This window comes from Anoplolepis gracilipes, chromosome 15 (genome assembly GCF_047496725.1).
Source record: "Anoplolepis gracilipes chromosome 15, ASM4749672v1, whole genome shotgun sequence".
NCBI lineage: Eukaryota > Metazoa > Arthropoda > Insecta > Hymenoptera > Formicidae > Anoplolepis > Anoplolepis gracilipes.
In genome coordinates, this window is record NC_132984.1 from 4,239,308 (window position 1) to 4,262,483 (window position 23,176).

The 23,176-nt window shown below is 30.4% G+C and overlaps 5 protein-coding genes and 1 long non-coding RNA gene across 6 annotated transcripts; 4 read left to right on the forward strand and 2 right to left on the reverse strand.

The window, feature by feature from the left end:
* Positions 1–1,400: 1,400 nt before the first annotated feature.
* Sod1 (superoxide dismutase 1) lies at positions 1,401–4,049 on the forward strand. The gene is made up of 4 exons (XM_072906820.1): positions 1,401–1,641; positions 2,022–2,118; positions 3,162–3,349; positions 3,656–4,049. The coding sequence occupies exons 1-4, from the start codon at positions 1,573–1,575 to the stop codon at positions 3,761–3,763; spliced, it is 462 nt and encodes a 153-aa protein (XP_072762921.1). The 5' UTR covers positions 1,401–1,572; the 3' UTR covers positions 3,764–4,049.
* A 142-nt stretch (positions 4,050–4,191) lies between these two features.
* Positions 4,192–13,646, forward strand: LOC140673708 (chitin synthase chs-2). The gene is made up of 19 exons (XM_072906818.1): positions 4,192–4,438; positions 4,688–4,920; positions 5,605–5,904; positions 6,206–6,421; positions 6,605–6,904; positions 7,142–7,563; positions 7,641–7,905; positions 8,122–8,396; positions 8,558–8,768; positions 9,255–9,502; positions 9,579–9,771; positions 9,913–10,067; positions 10,222–10,521; positions 10,807–11,036; positions 11,235–11,619; positions 11,986–12,162; positions 12,436–12,597; positions 12,894–13,128; positions 13,405–13,646. Exons 1-19 carry the CDS (start codon positions 4,347–4,349, stop codon positions 13,644–13,646), a joined length of 4,641 nt encoding a protein of 1,546 aa, XP_072762919.1. The 5' UTR covers positions 4,192–4,346.
* Positions 13,647–13,650: 4 nt separating this feature from the next.
* LOC140673709 (BRCA1-associated protein) lies at positions 13,651–16,615 on the reverse strand. Its single transcript, XM_072906819.1, has 6 exons — positions 16,335–16,615; positions 15,793–16,090; positions 15,483–15,672; positions 14,993–15,311; positions 14,406–14,830; positions 13,651–14,281 (listed from the first exon to the last, which is right to left on the reverse strand). Exons 1-6 carry the CDS (start codon positions 16,417–16,419, stop codon positions 13,898–13,900), a joined length of 1,701 nt encoding a protein of 566 aa, XP_072762920.1. The 5' UTR covers positions 16,420–16,615; the 3' UTR covers positions 13,651–13,897.
* A 353-nt stretch (positions 16,616–16,968) lies between these two features.
* LOC140673944 (uncharacterized) lies at positions 16,969–18,606 on the forward strand. Its single transcript, XM_072907210.1, has 3 exons — positions 16,969–17,193; positions 17,443–17,920; positions 18,049–18,606. The coding sequence occupies exons 1-3, from the start codon at positions 17,160–17,162 to the stop codon at positions 18,554–18,556; spliced, it is 1,020 nt and encodes a 339-aa protein (XP_072763311.1). The 5' UTR covers positions 16,969–17,159; the 3' UTR covers positions 18,557–18,606.
* Positions 18,607–18,699: 93 nt separating this feature from the next.
* On the reverse strand, positions 18,700–20,380 carry LOC140673945 (phosducin-like protein). Its single transcript, XM_072907211.1, has 4 exons — positions 20,153–20,380; positions 19,751–19,998; positions 19,173–19,587; positions 18,700–18,996 (listed from the first exon to the last, which is right to left on the reverse strand). The coding sequence occupies exons 2-4, from the start codon at positions 19,949–19,951 to the stop codon at positions 18,764–18,766; spliced, it is 849 nt and encodes a 282-aa protein (XP_072763312.1). The 5' UTR covers positions 19,952–19,998; positions 20,153–20,380; the 3' UTR covers positions 18,700–18,763.
* A 208-nt stretch (positions 20,381–20,588) lies between these two features.
* LOC140673947 (uncharacterized) lies at positions 20,589–23,023 on the forward strand. The gene is made up of 7 exons (XR_012048134.1): positions 20,589–20,685; positions 21,114–21,223; positions 21,303–21,462; positions 21,553–21,669; positions 21,788–21,959; positions 22,038–22,186; positions 22,261–23,023. It is a non-coding gene; the product is annotated as an uncharacterized lncRNA (long non-coding RNA).
* Positions 23,024–23,176: the final 153 nt, after the last annotated feature.

Genomic DNA, 23,176 nt, shown 5'->3' on the forward strand with positions numbered 1-23,176 from the left:
TCAATTCGGAGCAAAACAAGATTGAAATTGGTGGAAATTCGAATTAGGCAAGTTTGAACTCATCTTAGATGAGTTTCTACCGATTTCAATCTCGTTTTGCTCTGAATTGGAACCAAATCAAATGTTTCGATGAAGATTAGATCGGTGACGCTGGAATTTTCTCGTGGGTCCGGTATATCCTTAAGGTAAATTTTCACGAGTCGCTGAAACCAATTGTTTAAAAGGATCACATAATTAAAAATGACGAATTGATATCTTTATTTTTAGTCACGTGATTCTTTTTGCTCAAACAATCGGTTTCAGCGGCTCGTGCAAATTTACCTTTAAAGTAAGCTCTTATATCTTCTCTGTTGCTTTTGTCTCTTTTGTACCCATAATTGTATTAATTCAAATTTCAAATGATGTAATTGCGTTGAACATTTGTTTTTGATATAAGTATATATTATACTCTTATTTTAGTTAATTTATTTTTAATTTTGTTAAGTATAGATTATTATCTTTTTTTTATATTTTAATAGATTTAGATTTTCAATTTTTTGTTCTTCAAAATAAGATTGCATTTCTTTCAGAATTGAAATCTATAAATTACATGTATAGGTGTATCATCATAATAAGGAATAATAATTTTATGTAATTTACCTATAAAAGATCAATTTGCATATACATATATGTTTCATATATTACATAAATAGAAATACCTGTCAAATAATCTTACATACAATCATAGAGATATCTTATTTTATTTCACAGATTGTACAGAAAATATATGTATGCAATAGATATTCTATAATCAGTAAATCATCTTTTGTTTTATAATTAAGATGAGATTCATCAGAAGAGTTAAGCTTTAATTCTTTTATGTCCTCTTTGTTATTGGAATTAATGTTCCTTCTTTTTCTACTATTGTTTTCAATTGGTGAACATGAAATGAGAGAGCCTGCCTATAAAACAATAAGAGCATAAAGTAAAAATTCTGTAATATTATTTTAGTAATAAAAATATCTTTAAAATATACGAAGTTGCATATACTATTGAATAAAAATCACAAACAATTTACGTACAAACAAAATACATTAAAAAAGGTTAAAAAACAATCAAATCAAAATATAAAAAGAGCGAATAAAGATTGAAAGATGATCGCTCTCAGACGGTGGAATCTCCGTCTCTCTCTAATCAAAGACGAATAAAGGAAAGAAAGACCGCCGTTATTTCCCTCCTTTTCTACTCGAGCTTCAGCAGCAAAATCAATGGCAGCCTCTCTGTTTATTACTACATCTATGAATCTCGTTTCACTATCATCTCGTTATTGGTTATCTTATCGTTTGAAGTTTCGCTGACATAATATATATATGTGTGTGTGTGTGTGTGTATGTGCGTATCTCACTAAGTGTATATATATAACCAACGTACATCGTCCATACGACGCGTCAGCGATTTTTTTCTCAGGTTTGGATCGGCCGTGATTCAGCAGGTCAATTTTTTAATTTCTTGCATAATCCGAGCTATCGCGCAGTCTATCGCGAACCATCCATTCGTTGAGAGCGGTTTTGAACGATCGAGAATATTCTGAAAATGACGGTCAAGGCGGTCTGTGTCCTTCAGGGTGAGCCGATTAAGGGAACCGTGCACTTCGAACAAGAAGTAAATATTAATTACACTTTATATAATTAAGCGAATTTTTCTACAAGAAATTTCTCCATCAATTACGCTACGTTTTTTTTTTTTCCGGCAAATTGTTTATTCGCACTTATTGCGTCGCAGATTTTTCTCCTTTGATAATACAATAGTATTTTGTCTTTTAATCGGCTTAAATTTTTTTAATATACAGATATCTTACGCTTCTAAATCATATCAAATAGTGTATATGTTTTCTGATTTAAAATCTTTGAAAACGATTGATCTTTGATAACTCTTGATGTAATGTTATTAACTGTTAGAATCTTTAATTTTAAAAGATATTAAACAGTAATTTTTTTAACATTATTTCTTAATGTATAGTAAATTTGATTTGTATATTGCAGAAGGGTTCAAACACGGTGAAGGTGACTGGGCAAATTTCTGGTTTACAGAAAGGCTTGCACGGCTTTCATGTCCATGAGTTTGGCGATAATACTAATGGTATATTTTAGTCAAATACAAGAATATTATTCAGATATATTATTTAAGTAATTTTTTATACTTATTTTGTAGAATCAAAGAATCTAAGTGATTGTACTTGTAATTTCTAAAAAGATTATTGATTTATTTAAAATTTCTGTAACATTTTTAACTCTTCAAATTTCAATTTTATTAATTAATTTAATACTTTGCAAAATATTATTTTATATGTTTTATATATTTATAAATTTGCAAAAATATATAATACAAGGTAAAAGAGACATAGGATGATAAAAGTACTGACTTTAATTTTAATCTTTATGTTAATAAATTTTAATATATATTTATTGTTTTAATAAAAATATAAGTATAGAATATAATAAATTTTTGTATGGATATGTATTGATGAAATAAGTTGCTAAGTAATGTTACGTAAAAATTGAAAAGTGCAAAGGGTTATCTTATTTGAATTTATAACTTCTTATAAAAGTTTAATTTTAGAAATTATGAAATTTATTATTTTAATCAAGTTATTTCAATCTATTGTGAAGTTAATAATAAATTAATTGAGAAAAAAGTATATGTGATATCAATATCTTTGTTGACTTATTGATAGCGACAGAAGATAAAGACTATATATACTTGATATCTAACATAAGCATTATTATTGTTAATTATTTTATTTTATTAATTATTTTACTTTATGAAATATTACTTTTAATTTTTTAAATAAATATCAAGTTAACTTTCTTCTATCCTATGATTACAAAATTAATTTTTAATAAGAGGCATATTGTTTATTTAATATTAAATTATTATTTTGTCAGATTCATCCTGAATTGAGAATGTAATTATCATAGTCTTGAAGCTTAATTTAGTAACATATTTTTTTAATAATTTACTTAAATCGTAATTAGTTTATTTTTGTAAAATACCTAAAAATTTTAAAAATATTTAATATAAAAATTCTTATATAATTTTTTTATTCTTTTGTAAAATTTGAAGTTTGCAAATATGTCAAAATGTTTATTGAGAACCAAGATGTACATTATGTTTTTCTGCAGGTTGTACAAGTGCAGGCGCTCACTTCAATCCTTTGGGAAAAGAGCACGGCGGTCCCAAGGATGCTGTACGTCATGTTGGAGATTTAGGAAACGTGGAAGCTGGTGCTGACGGTGTCGCAAATATTAACATCACTGATTCCCAGATTCAGCTCAGTGGTCCGCATAGTGTCATCGGACGAACTGTTGTGGTATGTATTAGTTTTAGATCTCGGCATTGTTCACGTCATATATCATCATCCATGTAAATTTCTTTTATTAAATTGTAATATAAAAACCATCTCGACTGGGTTTCATTCTCTAGTACTTGTATTTAGCATTACAAGAAACGTAGAGTCATTATAAAGTAAGTGTTTTGATGACTTCATCAGATATTTGCAAAGCTATACCTTGATAATAAAACTAAAGAAAATTGTACAATATATTTTATTTAGATAAGATATCTGTTATATTTGTTTCTTGACTAAATGTTTTTTTTTAATCTCTTCAATGTTCAGGTTCACGCTGATCCTGATGATTTGGGAGCGGGCGGCCACGAGCTCTCGAAAACAACCGGCAATGCTGGCGGTCGTCTCGCTTGTGGTGTCATCGGCATCACAAAGTAAATGCGTCTACATGATTTATACGAAAAGTTGATGGATAGAGGTCAGACTCTAGAGACATACTATTTTCTTATCGTTCGAGTTTAATGTAACCGTATTATGCAACCATGTTACTTTTTATTTTTCTCGTTATATTAAACGTAATATGAATTATCAGTTCTTCCTTAATAGTGATTATAAAAATAAAGCGTCAGAGTTTTAACTTATATACATGTTATTTGTTGTATATTAAATGAGAATATACACAATTGTAGAACATTCCTCTATAATATATCAATATTTATAAATATGTATCTTTTTTTTATTACTCTAGAAAAATTATATAATGTTATTTGGATGTGTGTAGTGTACTTATCGATATCACTTTGCGTTCACATCCATTTGCGTATTCATCAACGTGCGTTATCTTGAATGAAAATTCGGAAATCTAGCTCTTTCCGAATTGACCCTAAATTACGAATCTTATCTGATCTTATCATAACATCGATGATAATACTTTATCGATTAATGACGCATCAGAAGCTATACTGCGAATACATACTAATTTCAGTGGTCTTTGCGATCGGAAGTCGCGAGATTCACAAATATGTTGTCAATAAAACGAGAAAACGAACCGAGAGTCAGTGTCTTTGATGATTATTACGACAAGAGCAGTTCAGATGAAACTGAGGGAGAAGAGTACGTATTTATATAGATCTACTTTTTGTTTAGACTATATTTAATATGCATAAATTAGTTGGAAAGTGTGTGTGTGTGTGTGTGTGTGTAAATGAAATGACAAATTTAATTTATTAACAAAGATTTATTCTAGAATAAATTCTAGAATATATTCTAGAGTATTGAATAAATTTGAAGTAGAAAAAAATAAACAATAGTAATAGACTAAATAGTGTTGAAAGTACAGATTTTAGATCATTCGTTTTCCAGTTCGCAGAAGGATGTTCCACCATGGGACATGTTTAAAAGCTTTCCCTCTCAAATAGAAACTGGATCTGTACGGAATAATAAATATTTCGAGATTATCATTTGGATCTTAAAAGTATTAATTTATGGGCTGCTATTCATTGTTGTTTTATGCAGCGGTATCGTGGCTAAAACAGCTGTCTTGTTTGCAACTTCGCAGTTACAGAAGACTCAATTGCCCTATTGCAATTCAGCAGGTAAGATTTTAATTTATACAGTATGTAATTAAAAGATTTATAGAAAATCGTAATAATTACTAAGAAAATAATACTAAATATTTTGAGATTTCAAAGAATTTTTAAAATATATTTAACAGTCCGTCTAAAGTTTTTAAAAAGTTTAAAATAATTAAACTTTGTAATTAATTTTTGCATTTAACATTTTGTATGAAATTAAATATTTAAAAAATGCTATCAAAATTTGAACAAAGAAAGCTAAATTAAAATTTTATATATATAATATTTATTCATTATATTCTTTATATTTATTATACAAATAAAAACTTTCAGATGTAAACTTAATTAATATTTTATTAAAAAAAAAAAAAAATTATATAACGAAAAATTTAAATACTATTTGCTTCAAATTTGGAAAAAAGTTTATAATTTGTATTGTAATTTAAAAGGGATAATACTATCGGGAATTATTTTTTTTTGTTTTAATTTGTCATATATTGCTATATAATATTAAATAAAAATTATATAATTTAAATTATAAATGTTTTTATAAATATATTAAAAATTTATAGAATTATATATATTCAATATTATTAATGATATAATATTATATTAACTTTATCATTTTGCTATTAACACGTATCAAAGTAAATTTTATTTTATCGCATATACATCTTTTTATGTAAAATTTCTGAATTTTTTTAGAGCTGGGGAATTCTGAAGTTTTTACTAAACATATACAGGACGGCCGCTTAAAATGGACCTGGTGTCTGATTTTTATATTTCTCGTCCCGGAATGCATCGGTATATTAAATGCTTTATGGCACTACTTATTCAAAAGGAAACCGAGGATGCCGAAAAAACGAAATATTCTATTCATGATCTTGATAGATACTCTTCACACAATTGGTTTAGTGCTGTTAACTTTTGTCATATTACCGGAAATCGGAGCTGTTCAAGGCGCCGCTATTTTCTGTTGTCTGTGTTCCATACCGGGATTGTTAAGTAAGTTTATATTTATAGTGTGACAGCTTGATTAATTTATTATTAGCATAATATGGCATATTATCTGTTTTTTTTTCAATTTAATTATATTAATTTAATATAATTAATATATATACTAATAATTATATTAATATAGTTTATATATATTAATAATTATATTAATTTAATGTAACTAATATACATAATATACTTTAGCTCGATTTTTTAAAAATAATTTTAGAAATAATTATTGATTTTGAAAAAATTGATTAGAAAAAAATAAATCATTTCTATTCCGCTAATTGATTTTAATGTTTTACAGATTTACTCTCGCGATATCGAAATTTATCAACGAGCAAATCAAGATTATTCAAAATTTTTGATGTACTGGCGTTGGCCCCACAAATTAGCGGAATGTTCTTGTGGCCGCTGATCCAACATGACATTAACAAAACGTCGACGTGGATCTTTCCCGTCGTTCTCGTCTTGTGCTCGATTCGATGGTGGAGCAACTTTGTATCCTTTCATAACAATGTTGGTATGTACAAATTTCATATAGATGATACGTAATTATTTCAGAGGTGAAATTTCGGAAAAATAGCCGAGAAAAATTTATTTCAAGATAATCTATGATTTGTATAAAAAAAATTGAGGCCAAATTGATACAGTGTATTTAGAATTGATTAGATATGTGGTTTCTTAGAAAATGTTTTTTTAATAGGTCTAGTACGATTCCTATTCTCTGTGAAGGAGGATCTCCAGCCGGGACAGTACATCGTACAAGGATACGCGTCTCTTTGGAGGATATTTGTTTTTATCATCGGTACTCTCCTCGTTAACGTATGTGAAGGAGTGGACGCCGAGAATTTCTTTTCGCTTAGGTTCACTGAAGAGTACAAAATTAATCTGACTGTTCCTGAGAACGTATCGCTGAAGAAGGACTCTTTAACTGCAAATGGTTTTACTCCCCTAATTGTCTTTGCGATACAAGCTGTTTGCGCCATGACAATGTACCAATCTTGTACGTTTACAGATAAACAAATTTGTGCATGAAAAGATTATATAAATTTAAACGACATAAAAATTTAGAGAGTAAAAGATTTACTTTAAAATTGACATCTTGTTTTACTTTGATTTAATCGGATGTTTTATTTTGATTTATTAGATGTTTTCAATTGTTGTGCTTTTTCTCTACAACATTGGGGGGGGGGGGGGGCTTTTGAGATCTTTGAATTTTTAGAAAAAAAAAATATTTCAGGTAAATTCGCCTACAAGACCCATATGTATAAGTTTGGCTTCGCGTTTCCAACAAGTCTAGCTGGTCTAGGAACAGTATGCTTGATCATGGCTCTTTGCGACATCAGGAACAAGAATGTCTGCGCATTTCACGAAATTACAGATGTTACAGACTACCTCTTCTTTAGAGAATCCTTCACAAATTGGAGCGCATTTATCTCCGATTGGTACGTTTGGTGTTGGCTGATGTGGTTGATGTCGCAAATATGGATCACAAGGCACTTGTGGACCACTGAGAACGAAAGATTGGCGTTAGCAGAAAGGATCTTCTCCACCCTCACTTATGACTCGCTTATGATTGATCAATGTTTAGCCTTGAACAGAAAAACACAAAATGAGTATGTTGACGAGGACGATGAGGAGAAAAACAAAAATGAGATTCTAGTAAGGATTCCAGTAAACGATTTATCTCTATTATCGCAATTGCATTCATTATGATAATCAATCTTCACGTTTTACAGAATGACGATGATTTTAAAATAGAAGACACTGATATCAGTTTAGACCTTGGAAGGATCGAGCAAGACTTTGATTATCTGAACACGATCAACAAACGTCACGATCGCGTTACGAGGATTTACGCGTGCGCTACGATGTGGCATGAAGAGAAGAACGAGATGAATCGTTTGGTGGGCAGTATCCTACGATTGGACAAGGACCAGTGTGCAATGCGTGTCACGCAGAAATATTACAGAATTCAGATCGAGGACTATTACGAATTGGAAAGTAAGTCGTGTTTATTGCAATTAAAACACATATAGAGAGATAGACTAATTGTAAGTGAATGATCGGACCTATCTATATTTGAATCAATTTTGATTTGGCATTTTTTTTTAACAAAAGAAACTAAAATTTAACTATCTATGATGTATAATTTAAACCTCTATTTTTGCAAATATTTTTTTTATTAATACTTGTGTGTATTATTTTTTAATACTACAGCACACATTTTCTTCGACGACGCCTTTTGCTGCATGCATGGGTGCATTGGTTCATGCAACCATGACGAGAACGAGACACAAGTCAATCAATATGTGATAACGCTGGTGGAAACAGTCCAAAAAAATGTGGAGAATTTGATGATGCATTATACGCCACCCGTTAAATATCCGACGCCTTATGGAGGTCGTCTTGTATGGACGCTACCTGCAAAAACTCAACTAATAGTTCATTTGAAGGATAAAAATAAGATCAGACACAGGAAACGATGGAGTCAGGTATTCAAACGTGAAAATAAATACTTATATCAATACATAAAGTGCATCAGAAAAAGCAAGTAGATGCTGTTTGCATACAGTTTTTGCTTAGAGAAAAAATTCAACATTTTTCAAAAAGTTTACATGTGTGATTCAAGAGCTGTTTTATATAATTTTTCAAGGTAATGTATATGTATTATCTTCTGGGCTATCGCCTGATGGGTCTATCTATCGACGTGGATCGGAAAGAGATAATCGCTGAGAATACTTACATTCTCACGCTGGATGGTGATATCGACTTTCGACCTGCCGCTGTCAAGATTCTGGTGGATCTGATGAAAAAGGATAGGGATCTTGGTGCCGCTTGCGGTCGAATACATCCGGTCGGATCAGGTCTGTGTAGAAGAAATGGAACTTCTATATATAATCTAGAACAAGACAAAAAATGTTAGAGGTGAAACAAATATTTAATCTAGGATGATTGAATAAGGTCTTATTGTATGTGTTGAACATTCTTTCTGAAAATAGATGAAAAAAGTGTTTATTATTGTTTATTAAACAATTTTTATTCGAGATTAATAACAATATTTTTTTTTGTGTCTTTCGTTGATAATTATTCAGAAAAAAATCGATATGGGATCATCTCAAATATTTACAGAAAAGAAAAATAAAAATTGAAAATGACATTTTTCTCGATAACTCAAGAAATAATAAAGTTAAGGAGCTGAAATTTTGAGAAAAATTTTTTTTTTACAATGAGGAAATGACAGCTCAAATATTATTTGAAAACTCGTTAGGGGCACTTTTTGTATGCTTATCCGGCTATAGCCTTTACGCAAAAAGATTGCTTAAACTCAAGTGTTTTATTCTTCTGAATAGGTCCAATAGTCTGGTTCCAAAAGTTCGAATACGCTATCGGTCACTGGCTGCAGAAATCCACAGAGCACACGATCGGTTGTGTTCTTTGCAGTCCTGGTTGTTTCTCCCTCTTTCGAGCAAAGGCGTTGATGCAGCACAATGTAATGGCGAAATATGCCACCAAGTCGACCGAAGCTAGACATTACATTCAATATGATCAAGGCGAGGACCGATGGCTCTGTACATTGCTTCTTCAAGTGGGTTCCCGGGTAAGTTTTGTATTAAATAATAAACTATCGGAGCTATATAATATGAATATTTAAAGAATAATCTGTTTCTATTTAGGTCGAATACTCGGCGGCGAGTGACGCGTATACTCACGCACCGGAACTCCTCAGAGACTTGTTCATACAACGTCGTAGGTGGATTCCTTCTACTGTCGCGAATATATTTGACTTATTGATGACCGCCAAAGAAACGAGAGAGGTAAACGACGATATCTCGTGGCTGTACATTGTTTATCAATGGATTCTGATGGGTGAGCCTTCAATGTGTCTTATATCAGCATAACATTAATTATTTTTTTTAAATATATATTTTAAATATAAATTAATAATTATAAATTATATATTAAATAAATTTTTTTTTTTTTTTTTTTTTTTTTTTTTTTTTTTTTAAGGGAGTACAATCTTAGGACCGGGTACGATATTTCTGATGCTAGTCGGTGCGTTTGTTGCTGCATTTCATATCGATAACTGGACCAGTTTCTGGTACAATCTGATCCCAATCGGCGTGTTCATTGGAGTTTGCTTCACCTGTAAGGAACGTGTGCAGGTATATAATTTGAATAATACTCTGAGAAAGTAGTAGAAAGATACTTGAAAAGAGTTGAATATATTTTTTCATGATTTTACTAGACTAACTGATGATTATTAGATGGAAATATACAATTTCACAATATCTACTGATAAAATATGATCTTACGCAGTTATTAGTAGCCGAGATTATCAGTGCTATATACGGGTTGGTGATGGTGATTGTCCTGGTGGGAATTATGCTACAAATCGCCGAGGACGGATGGTTAGCACCTAGCAGTCTTCTCTTTTTTATTGTCGCCGGTCAAATGATGGTGGCTGGCTTGTTACATCCTCAGGAAATGACTTGTCTATTGTGCGGCATTATTTATTACATCGCAGTGCCGTCTATGTACATGCTGCTGACCATTTTCTCCGTTTTTAACGTGCATAATGTTACATGGGGTACGCGAGATTCGAAGAAAGCGAGTGTCGTAAGTGTCTGTTTACTACCTTCGAGTTATTCAGGATTTAGGCTATAAATATATATCATGAAAAACAGATAGAAAAATACTTTTTCAAGATATGTTCTTTTTTCTTTTCTTTTCTTTGTCTAAACTATATATTTTGTAAATTTCTTTTAAAGAATTTTTTTTAATCCTACTGAGTTTATACATTTTTATTTTCGTACTATAAAGAGTATTCTCTTATAACATTTTTTTGATAAAATCTTCTGAGAAATAATTGTGTTACAATTATAATGAAAAAAAAAAATTAAGAAACCTCAAGAGGAGCAGAGATCTACGGTAATTGGCAAACTGTCAAAGTTTATGACGAGAACAGAGAACAGGCAAGAGAAAAATGAAAAAGGTTCGTTCGAGTTTTCTCTGGGCGATCTTTTTAAATGCGTCTGCTGCATTCATTCAGGAATAAGTCATGAAGAGAAGCGGTTGAACGAGATCAACGAGTCCTTACAGCAAATAAACAAACATCTAAGCTTATTAGACAGGTTTGAAGGAGTCGTTTTACTTTATAATCATGAAACTCATCCAGAATTATTTTTACAAGATAATTTTAAAACAAAATCTTTAAAAAATTTTATTATATCTTTATTAATATTAAAGTTTTATTGAGAGATCACTAAAAGATTTAAATTGTCTAGATAATTGATTTTTATTGATCTTAAAGGACAATTTATAAATTACAGACAACTACATGCAACAAACATGGAGGCAAACAATGTTGCTCAGTCATCTTCCAACGCTAATATGTATACAAGACCATATTATCCAATGGAAGAGATAATAGAAGAGGAAACACACGAAGGAATCGAGTTACAACACATGACAGATGAAGACGATCATGACAACGAAATCTATAAGGATACTGATGATGAAAGCGATGCTCTGACGCAGATATCAGGGATCTCTAGTCATGATCGTTCTTCTAATTTCCTCATTAGTCCTTATTGGCTCCAGGACGAAAGAATGCGAAAGGGCGAGGTGGATTTTCTATCGAATTCTGAGGAAGAATTCTGGAGAGATTTGATCGCAAAATACTTGCGACCTATTGAAAGTGACGAGGAAAGTCAGGTATAAGTCCGATCTATTTTTATCTGCTAAAAAAAGAATTAAATTCAAGTGAAAACAATTGATAAGAATTTATTATGTAACTGGCAGCATATATGTACTATAATTCCAGTCTGAAGATTATATTCATGATTATATGCAAAAAGGATATCTATCTTTGTGTTTTAAAAATTGTATGTGTTTAAACGAGATAATAGTAGAAACAGAATACGAAATAGATAACAGAAATATATAACAGAAAAGTATACGAGATATGCAAAAAATTTTCTGTTTCACGATATTACTAAAAAGTAGTTCTGTCTCTTTTAGTACATATGTTATAAAATAATGCTGAATCACTATTAAGTGATTTTTGTTCTTATTTTTTAGAATAAAATAACTCAGGAACTGATGAGCTGTCGTGACGCATACCTATTAAAGTTCTTCATGATAAATGCTCTGTTTGTGCTGATTGTGTTTCTTATGCAGTTGAATAAAAATATATTACATTTGCAATGGCCACTGGGAATGAAGTATAATATTACATACATTGCAAAGAGGAATGAGGTAAATTTTTTTATACCTAACGATATTACACAAATTTTACTTTATTATATATACAATATTATATAATAATTAAATTTTGTAAAGCTTTTGTAGCAGAAAAATGTAGCTAGAAGTACATAACTTGTAAGATCTTTTAAAAAAGAATTTTTGAATTATATACTTTTTCTTCTCTTGTATCAAACTTTTTAAAATTACAGAATTTAGATTAGAAATTTTAATAATTATTACATTTTAATAAATATTACATTTTAACACATATTCCAATTTTTACAGGTGCATATGACAAAAGACTATTTAAGACTCGAGCCAATTGGATGCTTATTTATTGCCGCATTCATCAGCATATTGGGCATCCAGTTTTTCGCTATGCTATTTCATCGATTTGGCACATTTTCCCATGTGCTCGCTAATGCGAGACTTCCTTGCTGCACTAAGGTAATATGTTTTTAAAAAAATAACTCGTCTATAAAATACTTCTGTATTATTTTCTTCTCAAATATATTTTGAAAAAAATTAAAGAGAATCTTTGTGACATTCTTTAAATGTCTGTTAAAGAAATTTTCGAAAATACAAAATATAGATTTATTTTGAGAGAAATAAGGATGCAGAATTTTTCAGAGAATTTAATTTAAATGGAAGAAAAATTTCTTTTCTTTTTTACAAAGATATATAATTCTTTTCTTCCTCTTTCCCTTTATTAATATAATTTCTTTTTTTTTTCAACTTCTTAGGTAACTTCTTCAGAAAACGCCTTCGAGAAAGATGCTTATAAGATAGCACAAGGACTTCAACATATGGTAGAAGACGATCTGATTTCTAAAATCAGGCGAAGTACCATGACGTCTCCTAGCAGACGAAGAACTATACATGAGTTAACGGAAAAAGGGCCGTTGCAAGGGCCATCGAAGATGCTGAGAAATTTTGAGAAGCTGTTTCGACGAAAGCTTCGTGATCCAAATGCATCAGGTATAGTTTTTTAAGATTCTTATTTATACCTATAAATTTTAAATTAAAAGACATAAGGGTTTTTACAAGCACTTAATTACCAAAGATAAATATAAAATTATCAAAGTTGAGAAAAACAAAATAAATATTGAAAAATTTAATATTATTTATCTCATATATACAGTGTAATATACACACATACATACATTCCTATTTTAATGCAATGGCATTATTGTCACACACACATACATTTATCACTTTTATAAATTATTTTTACTAAACTTTTTTATTTCGCAGGTTTATCGCGTCACATGTCTACACGAATGTCAAAAGGTGCATTTAACGCCTTTGAACGGAGACGATCAACTATTCTCGCTGAAAGAAGAACACAGACTCAAAAACCATATGATATTTATGATGATACTAATAATTTAAGAAGGCCTTTGAACAATCCAATTTCTCAACTGCAACCAGGACAATCAAATTCCAATCAATTTCAATATAATAATCCAGGATTTAAACAGGATGAAAATTTATGAGACATCTTAGAAATTAATTTAGTTTAATGACATACGGTGTAGATAGAAAGTTCATGTAATTTCTTATTATTTGACTTATGTTTTGCAATGCTAGAAAGTTGTAATTGTGTAATTGACATTCACAAAAATATTGTTTTTCGCATTTTCTGTTGCAGATTAACAAAAAATTCTCAAATCTAAACGAAAAAGATTAAATTCTAAACACAGATCAAACAGTATCAAATTTAAGCTTTCAACAATCCTTAATGGTGTTAATGCCTTTTGTGACCTTTGTGCCCTCGAGATCCTGAAGATTTTCCATTCTTAGAAGTCGGAGGAATGACAATACGACCGGCGGCAATTTCGTCTCGATCTACGGATTCCTCGATCTGTTTTTGAGCATCGAGGAAAAACATGAGATCTCGGATTTGTTCCCTTAAATCAGTGATCTCGGTTTCTTTAGTCGTTTTTAATTCGGTCAATTCATCCTGCAACTTTTTATATTTTGTTTGCCACGAAGTCTGATTCAATTGCAGAGCTTTTCTCAGGTCCTTCTCTTCAGTTAATTCCGCTTGCACTTGCGCCAACTTGTTAGTGGAATGCTGCAAGCGCTTTTCCAACGTCTGCTTGTCGCGATTGAGCGTCGCAAATTGTTTCTAAAATAAAGATATTTTCTTTGTGTAACTAAATTAATAAAGAAAATAACAAAAGAAAAAAAAAGATGAAAGAAAAAGACATGTTATTTTAACAGATTTAGATTTTAATTAAATAATCATCTACCTTAAACTGCGAGTTTTCTTCGAGCATTTCCGTCAATTTATCCCTCAGCTCGTTAATATCCGCCATAGAGCGTTGTTCCGCACGACTTAGTCTCTCTTCAAAGTACTGTCGTTGTGTTTCCAACTGCGATGTTAATAAATATGTGAACTCCAGCTGCACAGAATCGACCTTCTCCTCCACGGCGGCACCCTCGCTCTTGGCTGCGGAGTGACCACCCTCCACCATTTTACCGTCTTTGTCTTGCAGCAATCGATGCACAAAATTGTCACCCACGTAATCCCAGACACGATTGTTACCCAGTTGCATCGCGTAACAATGATGCGTGTCGCGGTAATGTTCGAACGCATGACCCTGATGATAACGCGAGCAACCCACATGGCCGCAAATTAGACAAATCCACAATGCGTCATTGCTGGTATCTGCAACTGAAGGAATTCATAAATATTATAGGAATTATAAAGCGTATCTCTAATAAGTAAGACACAAATATAAAGTATCTTAACTTTTTAAAGAATTATATATCTTATAATTAGATGAGAGATTCGAGTCCCAAACGACTTTCAAGTCATTGGACGAATTATGCTTACCACATTCCATGCAACGGCTATCTGCCAATGGCTCAGGTGTTTGTGCGTATCGACAAATTGGACAGGATGTATCGCCCCACTTTACGAGGCAGCTGGAGTGGAAGGTATGATTGCACAATATTGTCAGAATTCCGTCCACGCTCTCGTCCATCCTTTCCAGACAAACGGGACACGATGGTAATTCTGTGTGTCCACTCAGGGGCATACCATTATCTCCTACTTCAACTCTGGATACAAATACCATGTGACAAACCACCTCTGGTTCCAAAGAATTATAAGGTGCGCCATTGAAGGTTTCGTAGAACTCGCTTGCTGCGCTCTAAAATACAAGACTTATCAAACTTTGGATATAATCTCTAATTAATTCTCCACATTCAATTATTTAACAAATCTTTCTTGTGCATTTTAATTTAAACATCATTTAATTTAGCATATAAAATCAGTGAGTCTCCTGAAACACCAATAGTTGCTCAAATTGTTATCTACTCACTGACGATCTAAAAGTAATCAGAGCCATGTACTGGTTAGGACTGCCGTCTCTGAGAATTCTAAAATGTTGTATGTTCTGATGACAAGCTGCTGTAAAAGTTAGAAGGTCATGGCAAGTCATTGTCGCTGGTACCGACAAGATGCATATGGTATGACTGCGATCCGCAGCGCAACGCATCTCAGTCAGTTCACTAAAATCAAAAAAAGAAATTAAATAACAAAAGAATAAGCATCACCCTTTTAATATATATTTGTATAAATCAATAATGCATAATAATTTAGTAGAATAAAAGAAAAATAATGTGACTTACTCTTCCTTAAAAAGATGGAGGATCCCTTTTGTAACTTCGACAAAGGGATTTCCAGAGATAAAACTTATTTGATCCGGCGACGTGCTGGTAGCAGCACAGCTAATTTCTCCTGGACCACTAACATGATTAGAATTTCCAAACGACGTCTCTTCAGAGTTAGATCTTGAGGATGAATGTGACTTGCTTGTGCTTTGATTTGACAGCAACAGAGATGTGTTTTCTGTCACATTTGTGTAAGTTTCTACGCTGATATCTCTCGATTCTCTGCAACCTCTCATTTTCCTTGCAGCCATAGTACCTATAATAAAACAAGATGCAACTAAAACTTTTTTATGCGTAATTTATAATTACATATATATATACTATAGTCGACTTTAATTAATTTATCAATTAACAGAAGATCAATAAAATTAAAGTAATTCAATTTTAGCGTAAGAATATCGTAAAATTTGAAAATATATAGATATAAAAAAATATTGAAATATAAAATATATCAAAAACTACTTGTCACGATAAATTTGTAAATTGCAAGATGTACTCACGCTCACTAGTGGTCTCTTCCAATTCCGGATCACAAATCTCGATGCGAATAACGCATAGGGATACCAGGACAGCGGACGAATTCATGCCACATAATCAAATTATGACATATTATACGAAACATTTCCCATGCTTTGTTTTGTTATTGCAAGTGTCGTCGCCATATTAATTCGTCGTCGGCTACAAATGTCACAGTCACAAACGCAATTTAAAAACTCTATATATACACGTATGTATTTTGCATGTATCTGACACAAACATACACCTCATCATTGCCTCCCCCCCAACTGTCATGGAGACTGCGCAAAAGATTTCTTTTTTTAGCTGTCCTAGTTCAGAGTTTATCTTTCTCCTTCCAATGTGGAGGGAAAAAGATAAACTCTGAATTAGTGCAGGTGCAGGTTGCTCTGAGTCTCTGAGTGCAGCCAGTTCAGCTGAAAAGTGCGGACAGCGGACCCTTAAGGTGCCTTTTCATGCTGATGCACGACGCTCATTTTTGGCGTCAAAACAGATCACGTGATCAAAATTGACGTATTGGTATTTTTATTTTTGGTCACGTGATGTCTTTTGACGTTGAAAATGAGCGTCGAGCGTCAGCATGAAAAGGCACCTTTATGTCACTGACGTTGACTGACATGTTTGTTTTGAATATTTTGAACATTACAACAGTAAAATAAGTTGCGTTAGATTAATTATTAGAAATAACACTATCTTGATATCCTTTGAAGGAACATATTTATATTATTTATAAGATTAATTTTTTAAGTCGTCAGTTTTGTCGGTTTCTACGATTTAAATAGTGAATTTTCGTTAAACAAAGACTAATTATGAGCAACATTAGTGATCTTCGTCAAATATCGGGTGAGTAATGTATTTTGTAGCTTGCAAAACTTTTTATAGATAGAAATTATTTCGTTAATAAAACTGTCATTTATTAAAAAAAAGTTTTTATATTTATATGTAAATATACATATATATCTTATATATTTATATATGTAAACATATAAAGTAGCTTTTAATCAGAATAATTACAATAATAACATTACAGATATAAATAATTTATAAATATAAAATCTTGTAGATTCTTACAGATATAACTTATTTTTACAGATATTTCCAGTATTTCAACAATATCTCATTCTAGTAGTAGATTTATTGGTAGAGTGGACTCATCGCAATACTTGTTAGACAATAATTCTGGCATCATGAAAAGTAGTCATGATAAACTTGCGATAATCCAAGAAACAAATGCAATTGAGGAAACGATAAAGTCTTTTTCAGTATGTGAAAAAAGTATGAATGAGCACAGAAAAGCCAGTATTGTTTATCAATGTCTGAAGGAAGTATCCTTGAACCACAAAGATGTTCTGTCCAAGAGTATAGTAAACAAATTACGAGTACTACTCTTAAATCATGAACTTGACAAATATATACACCTTCCTTCATCGATGAAACATATGCAAGATCAACTAATGCTTTTGGGAATTATCGATTTACCATTGTCTGACTTAAATCCTGATGAGAAATTGGAGATTAAATGCTGTGTCGAGACAATGCTTCGAGAAAAAGTACACGATATGATATTAAAGTAAGTATGTTACTGTAGTTAAAAAATAATTTTATCAGTTTAATAATTGATTAATAAATATCTAGTACTGTATATGCATTAATTATATTTTATTAATAATTTTAATATTTTATTTCTGTACATTATAGATATGAAGAATTAGGAGGAAATGTCAAAAAGGCATTGAAGAACAATGAGGACAGTAAATTCCTGGAATATGATATATCAATAGTAGAGTGGAAGAATAAAATTGAGGAATTAATTCTGCAATGCAAAAACGATTCCCTAAAATATGCAAAATTAATGGACAGATGGAATAAGATGAAATATGAAGATATGACTCAAACATATTTGGAAAAGGCAGGCCATTTGCTGCTGCAGGCGCAAGTTGCCGAGTTGCAAGCAAAACTAACAAATCTTTCTTGTACAATTAGAATGTTCAAAGAGACCCCGACTACAATCGACGCTTTCAAAATACTAAACCAACTGGTTGGGGAGAAATTGAAGACAGTCAGAGATGATATTCGTCAAAAAGAAGATTTAAAGAAGCTTTACGATAATTTAAAAAACACAGAATATGACGAGATATTGGAAAACTATTTGCAACTTTGCAATGCAATAAAAAAAAAGAAACATATCTTGGATCAATTAAAATAATTTTCTAAATAAAATTGGAAGATATTTTGATAATAATTAAAGGAGTATATCTAAAAATAAATATTTTTTTACATTTGTATTTTATAATCTCTATATTCTTTTTCGATAAATATCCTGCATAGTTTTTAATTAATAAGTTTTCCATGTGATTATTACGAGATCTCTCGCAATAGATTAGCTTAAAAAAGTGACAATGTTAAATTTTTTTTATTTGTTATCAGGAGTCTCGTTTTCGTTTTTTGAAATGATGAGGGGTACACAATTTTTGTCAGCAAGCATTCCATGTTCAATGAGAAACCTCTCTACATCCGATGAGTAAAAGTCTGTTCCCAGATGATCTGTCATATGTATAAAATTCCCAATAACTTGTCCTTTTTTATATACCAACAATGCTGGTACACCAAACTTCTTGAATTGTTTGCTGAGGCCTGCAATTGAGCCTGAAAAAGTATATGAAATAAAAAGGTTTTAATTGAATTTTTACACTGAAATAAGCATTTGAAAAATAAAAATAAGATTCTATAGTTGATTTTTAGTTTTAAAACTTGATAGTAGAACTATTTAAATTTATCTGATAATAAAGATTTATATACAATTTAAAATTATTAACACAAACCTCGAATTCTACAAAATTTCACATAAGGATATTCTTCAGCAAGAGAGATCAAGCATCCATTCATAGCTTCACAGCCAGGTACATTGTCTTCGTAAATATGAACAATAATAGTCACTGATTTGTCTTCTTCATCAATGACTTGCAAAAATTGATCTGCACTCTCTAAATCAATAACTTTTCCAAAGCAAAGCTTCTCTGTTTTGGCAAGCATCTCTTTCATTCTCTGTTTCTGATATTCCAACAGGAATTCATCAGTCAATAAATTTATCAGATCAGGATCTGTCTCATTCAGTTTTTCTTTCTCTTCATCCAAAGCACTGCGGCATGTTAAACTCAGTTTTGTAATTAATTCCAATTTTTCTTTCTCTTGTGATTCTCGTTTTTCTACTTGTAGTTGCTTAAACCTTTGCCAATCCTATCAAAAATACATTTAAAATTAATATATATTAAGATTTATATTTTTTGGATTCAATATATATTTAATAATAAAATTCAAATATAATTATTTTAGTATCTTTTTCACAATTATAATACAGATTATAATTACAAACTATTAATATTACAAGCATATTTCACACCTTTATGACACCTTTAGGTCCTGTATTATTGGAAACTCCTTCCCATTCTGTGGGAGTAGGATATTGCACAGCGTCCTCGGTGCATTTTACATCATTATATTCCTTATCAGAATCTCCAGAATCATTTTCCTCATCCTCGCTCGAACTGCTACAATAGTAGTGCGACTTCTCTCCCAAAATTTTATCCTCTAAAGTAGACATAATCACAGTGTTTTATGTAACAATGGACTATATATACATCTGTTGACCTGAAAATAATAATAAGAATCTATTATTCTTTTAATTATTGTTCATACATACACAATAATAAGTTACATATACATGTATAGGATAGTAGAATCATCTGTAATTAGTCATATATAATTGGCAAAATAATTTCTAAATTTAGATACACATAATTACCTCAGTAATTTAATCGAAGTAACACATTTTTAAAACGTCAAACACTTGAAATAATCGATAATCTCAATTTTGTTGAATATTATACAAGTGTAGTTAGATTTTTAATTTTCTTTTTGCATAAGTAAAATAAATATTTATATTTTGCAGAATTTTAAAGGAAAAAAATTAAGAAACTCGTCCTTCTTTATTATTATTGACGTATTTGTTACATACATACATACGTCATATATACTATACATCAGAGAGAAACCGGTCTTTTTGGTGGGACGTTTTCTACATGTCGTGCAGCAGCGCCACAACATTCACTTTTAGGAATTGGAAACACTTAGCTACATCCACTTTTTTCGATTCTGTCGGTCAAATTTCTCATTTGGTTGCAATGGCGCTGCTGCACGACATCAGAGAGAAGACTACTATACATATTAGTTAGGTTAGGTTAGGTTAGGTTAGGTTTAGGTGTATTTTGTGTGATTGAGAATTAGGCCGGTGAGCTCGGAAAGATTACAGAAGAGACGCAATCCACTATACCTAGAGTATGTAAAAAAAAAAAAAAAAAAAAAAAAAAAAAATATATCCCTTATTATGTATTTTGATGGGTCGATTTATCTGTGATTATTTTGACAATGTCAATCTAAAAAACAATATATTTAAATACATTTATTTTCTAATTTATTATTCTTATTAGTTTATTTTTATATTAATTTATCATCTTATTTTTATGTCTTATTATATATTATTAGTCTTTATTTAGAATGATCAAAAAAAGTATATGAATTTTTTCACATTTAAAAAAATATTTTTATATATTATTAAATCTGTTGAAAATATGCTGATTTACCTGTATTTAAAAGTGGATTAAAAAGTGCCAAAAATAACAGTACAAAGTAAGGGATATATATCTGACGCGTATATATAAATTTATTTATTTACAACAGAATATTATATATAAAGATTTTTACAGAGATGAAGATTCTAACAAAGAGGCAACTGCCTCATAATCAAATACAAAAAATACAAAAGGGTCTTTTGCAGCTGGCATTGATAAATACAACTTATGATGCCTATGATGATGTGAGAAAAATAATTAGAAAATATTGTTATAACTAAGTTTACAATTAGTTGAATTATAATGTTTCCTTTAATTTTACAGGCAGCAACATATGTATTGCAACATCGTCATTTTGGTCTAGCTTTGATGCGGATGAAAAAGATCTTTTTGTAACAAATGATGATGAGGAAAAAGAGGATGATATTATTAAGGCTGATAATCTGATATTGAAGGAGATGCTAGAATGGAAATATCTATCAAAGTGTGTATAAAAATATTACATATCAAATATTTTGAAGTTAATATAATAATTTTTACAGATTTGCTAATTTATGACAATTTATAATTGCAGTTATAAAGGAAAGGTCCATTTCATTGCCATCATGAGATTTTATTACTTTATTTTCCTTGAGTATAGAGTCTGTCAATTACAAATGGTTATCAATTTACTCTGCAGATACAAAACCAGGTGAGTAGTAATGTAAAATACTTTGGATATATCAAAGACGAGACGAGAAATATTTAGATTAATTTTTAATTAAAAATATCAATATGAATGTAATTATATATTTAACTTCTTTTTACAGACAATTTATGTGCAATTGGCAACATATCAATTGAGGTATAGGACTTGAATTTGATAGATTGTTTAGACCCAGCCTGTAGATAGATTAGGCTATAAACCGAATAAAAAAAGAAGCAAAAGTGCATTGGCCACAGGGACACAGTTTTAGATATAAAATGAAATTAGAATTATATGTTAGTTTTTAATTTTCAAAAAATATATTTAATGAAATACTTGATTTTATAATAAAAACTATTCATATCTCGTTTCAGAATTGTATTGCGGTTCAATTCACAAAACGGTTTTATTCTGGACTTGGACAATTGTAAGTCCTAAACTAGATTCATTTAACAAAAAAATGAATAAGCATTCTAAAATGGCATCTTCAGGAAACCCATCAATTATCGACGCGATGACAAGAGTATATTTTATTGTTATAAAAATTTATCTGCATATAATTTTTTTTTAGATTATCTACAAATAATTTTCTTTTAGATTAGTAAAATTACTCGATTGCAAGGAGGAAGCATTTGTACTAGAAGGATATCAGGAGAGAAGTAGATGTGGAATTATTACTCATCCAAATTATTGTATGTCTTACACATGGCTCTAATAACAATTTTCTTTACATCTTTACATTTGTAATCATATTTGTTTGCAAGTCAGCACAGATAATGTCATATAGAATACTTTGTTGTAAGAAGAGGTATTATTAAATTAAATGACAAATCAAAATTCACAAAAAAGAAGATACAAGTAAATAACTTTCCTGTTTTCAACAAAAAGATAAATTTGTTTTATATATTTGTTAATGTAGAGTTTTATATAAATTTCATAAATCTCATTTAATATATCTATCTGATATTCTTTATAGGTCTTTTTCTTAGTGAATCTAGATAGATCTCAATGAGATTTCTACTTTCTTGTACCTATATATCTATATAGATATTTTTCATACGAATTTTGGTTATTATTGCTGACATTTGCATTGATCAATATGCTGAATAATATTGCAAAAAAGATTATTCACGGATGCGAGATGTGTCATGTCGAATAGTTCGGAATTAATGGAATTAAAATAGAAGATAACAAAAGATCGCTATCGTCTGGGATTGTTAAGTGCATAAATTAAAAGAAAACTTAAGATATATTTTTATAACACATTAACATTTATACATCTACATATGTGTGTAATAAAGTAGCTAATTATTAAAATGTATTCGTGTTTGTCTCTTAAAACATGTAATTTATTGTTTCTGTTAACAATATAATGTCAACTCAATGATTATTTCTCAAAAATATTATGTCTTGTACAATATAATATTTTTGTTGAGACTAATTGACAGTATCATTTTATTCGACTATCGATCACATTTCCATATCGTACATCGTATGATGTAATTAATCGGTG

Bases quoted from the DNA above. Each gene is read 5' to 3' on its own strand.
- LOC140673708 (XM_072906818.1), top strand. From the start codon at position 4,347: ATGTTGTCAATAAAACGAGAAAACGAACCGAGAGTCAGTGTCTTTGAT. The intron at 11,620-11,985 runs GTATAAGTCCGA...CTTATTTTTTAG, and splicing joins AAAGTGACGAGGAAAGTCAG to AATAAAATAACTCAGGAACT. The intron at 12,598-12,893 runs GTAATATGTTTT...TCAACTTCTTAG, and splicing joins GACTTCCTTGCTGCACTAAG to GTAACTTCTTCAGAAAACGC.
- Sod1 (XM_072906820.1), top strand. From the start codon at position 1,573: ATGACGGTCAAGGCGGTCTGTGTCCTTCAGGGTGAGCCGATTAAGGGA. The intron at 1,642-2,021 runs GTAAATATTAAT...TGTATATTGCAG, and splicing joins CCGTGCACTTCGAACAAGAA to AAGGGTTCAAACACGGTGAA. The intron at 3,350-3,655 runs GTATGTATTAGT...TTCAATGTTCAG, and splicing joins TCATCGGACGAACTGTTGTG to GTTCACGCTGATCCTGATGA.
- LOC140673709 (XM_072906819.1), bottom strand. From the start codon at position 16,419: ATGAATTCGTCCGCTGTCCTGGTATCCCTATGCGTTATTCGCATCGAG. The intron at 16,091-16,334 runs GTGAGTACATCT...GTTTTATTATAG, and splicing joins GGAAGAGACCACTAGTGAGC to GTACTATGGCTGCAAGGAAA. The intron at 14,831-14,992 runs GTAAGCATAATT...GAATTCCTTCAG, and splicing joins TAGCCGTTGCATGGAATGTG to TTGCAGATACCAGCAATGAC.
- LOC140673944 (XM_072907210.1), top strand. From the start codon at position 17,160: ATGAGCAACATTAGTGATCTTCGTCAAATATCGG. The intron at 17,194-17,442 runs GTGAGTAATGTA...TTATTTTTACAG, and splicing joins TGATCTTCGTCAAATATCGG to ATATTTCCAGTATTTCAACA. The intron at 17,921-18,048 runs GTAAGTATGTTA...TGTACATTATAG, and splicing joins GTACACGATATGATATTAAA to ATATGAAGAATTAGGAGGAA.
- LOC140673945 (XM_072907211.1), bottom strand. From the start codon at position 19,951: ATGTCTACTTTAGAGGATAAAATTTTGGGAGAGAAGTCGCACTACTAT. The intron at 19,588-19,750 runs GTGTGAAATATG...TATTTTTGATAG, and splicing joins GACCTAAAGGTGTCATAAAG to GATTGGCAAAGGTTTAAGCA. The intron at 18,997-19,172 runs GTTTGTGTTAAT...ATACTTTTTCAG, and splicing joins GAAATTTTGTAGAATTCGAG to GCTCAATTGCAGGCCTCAGC.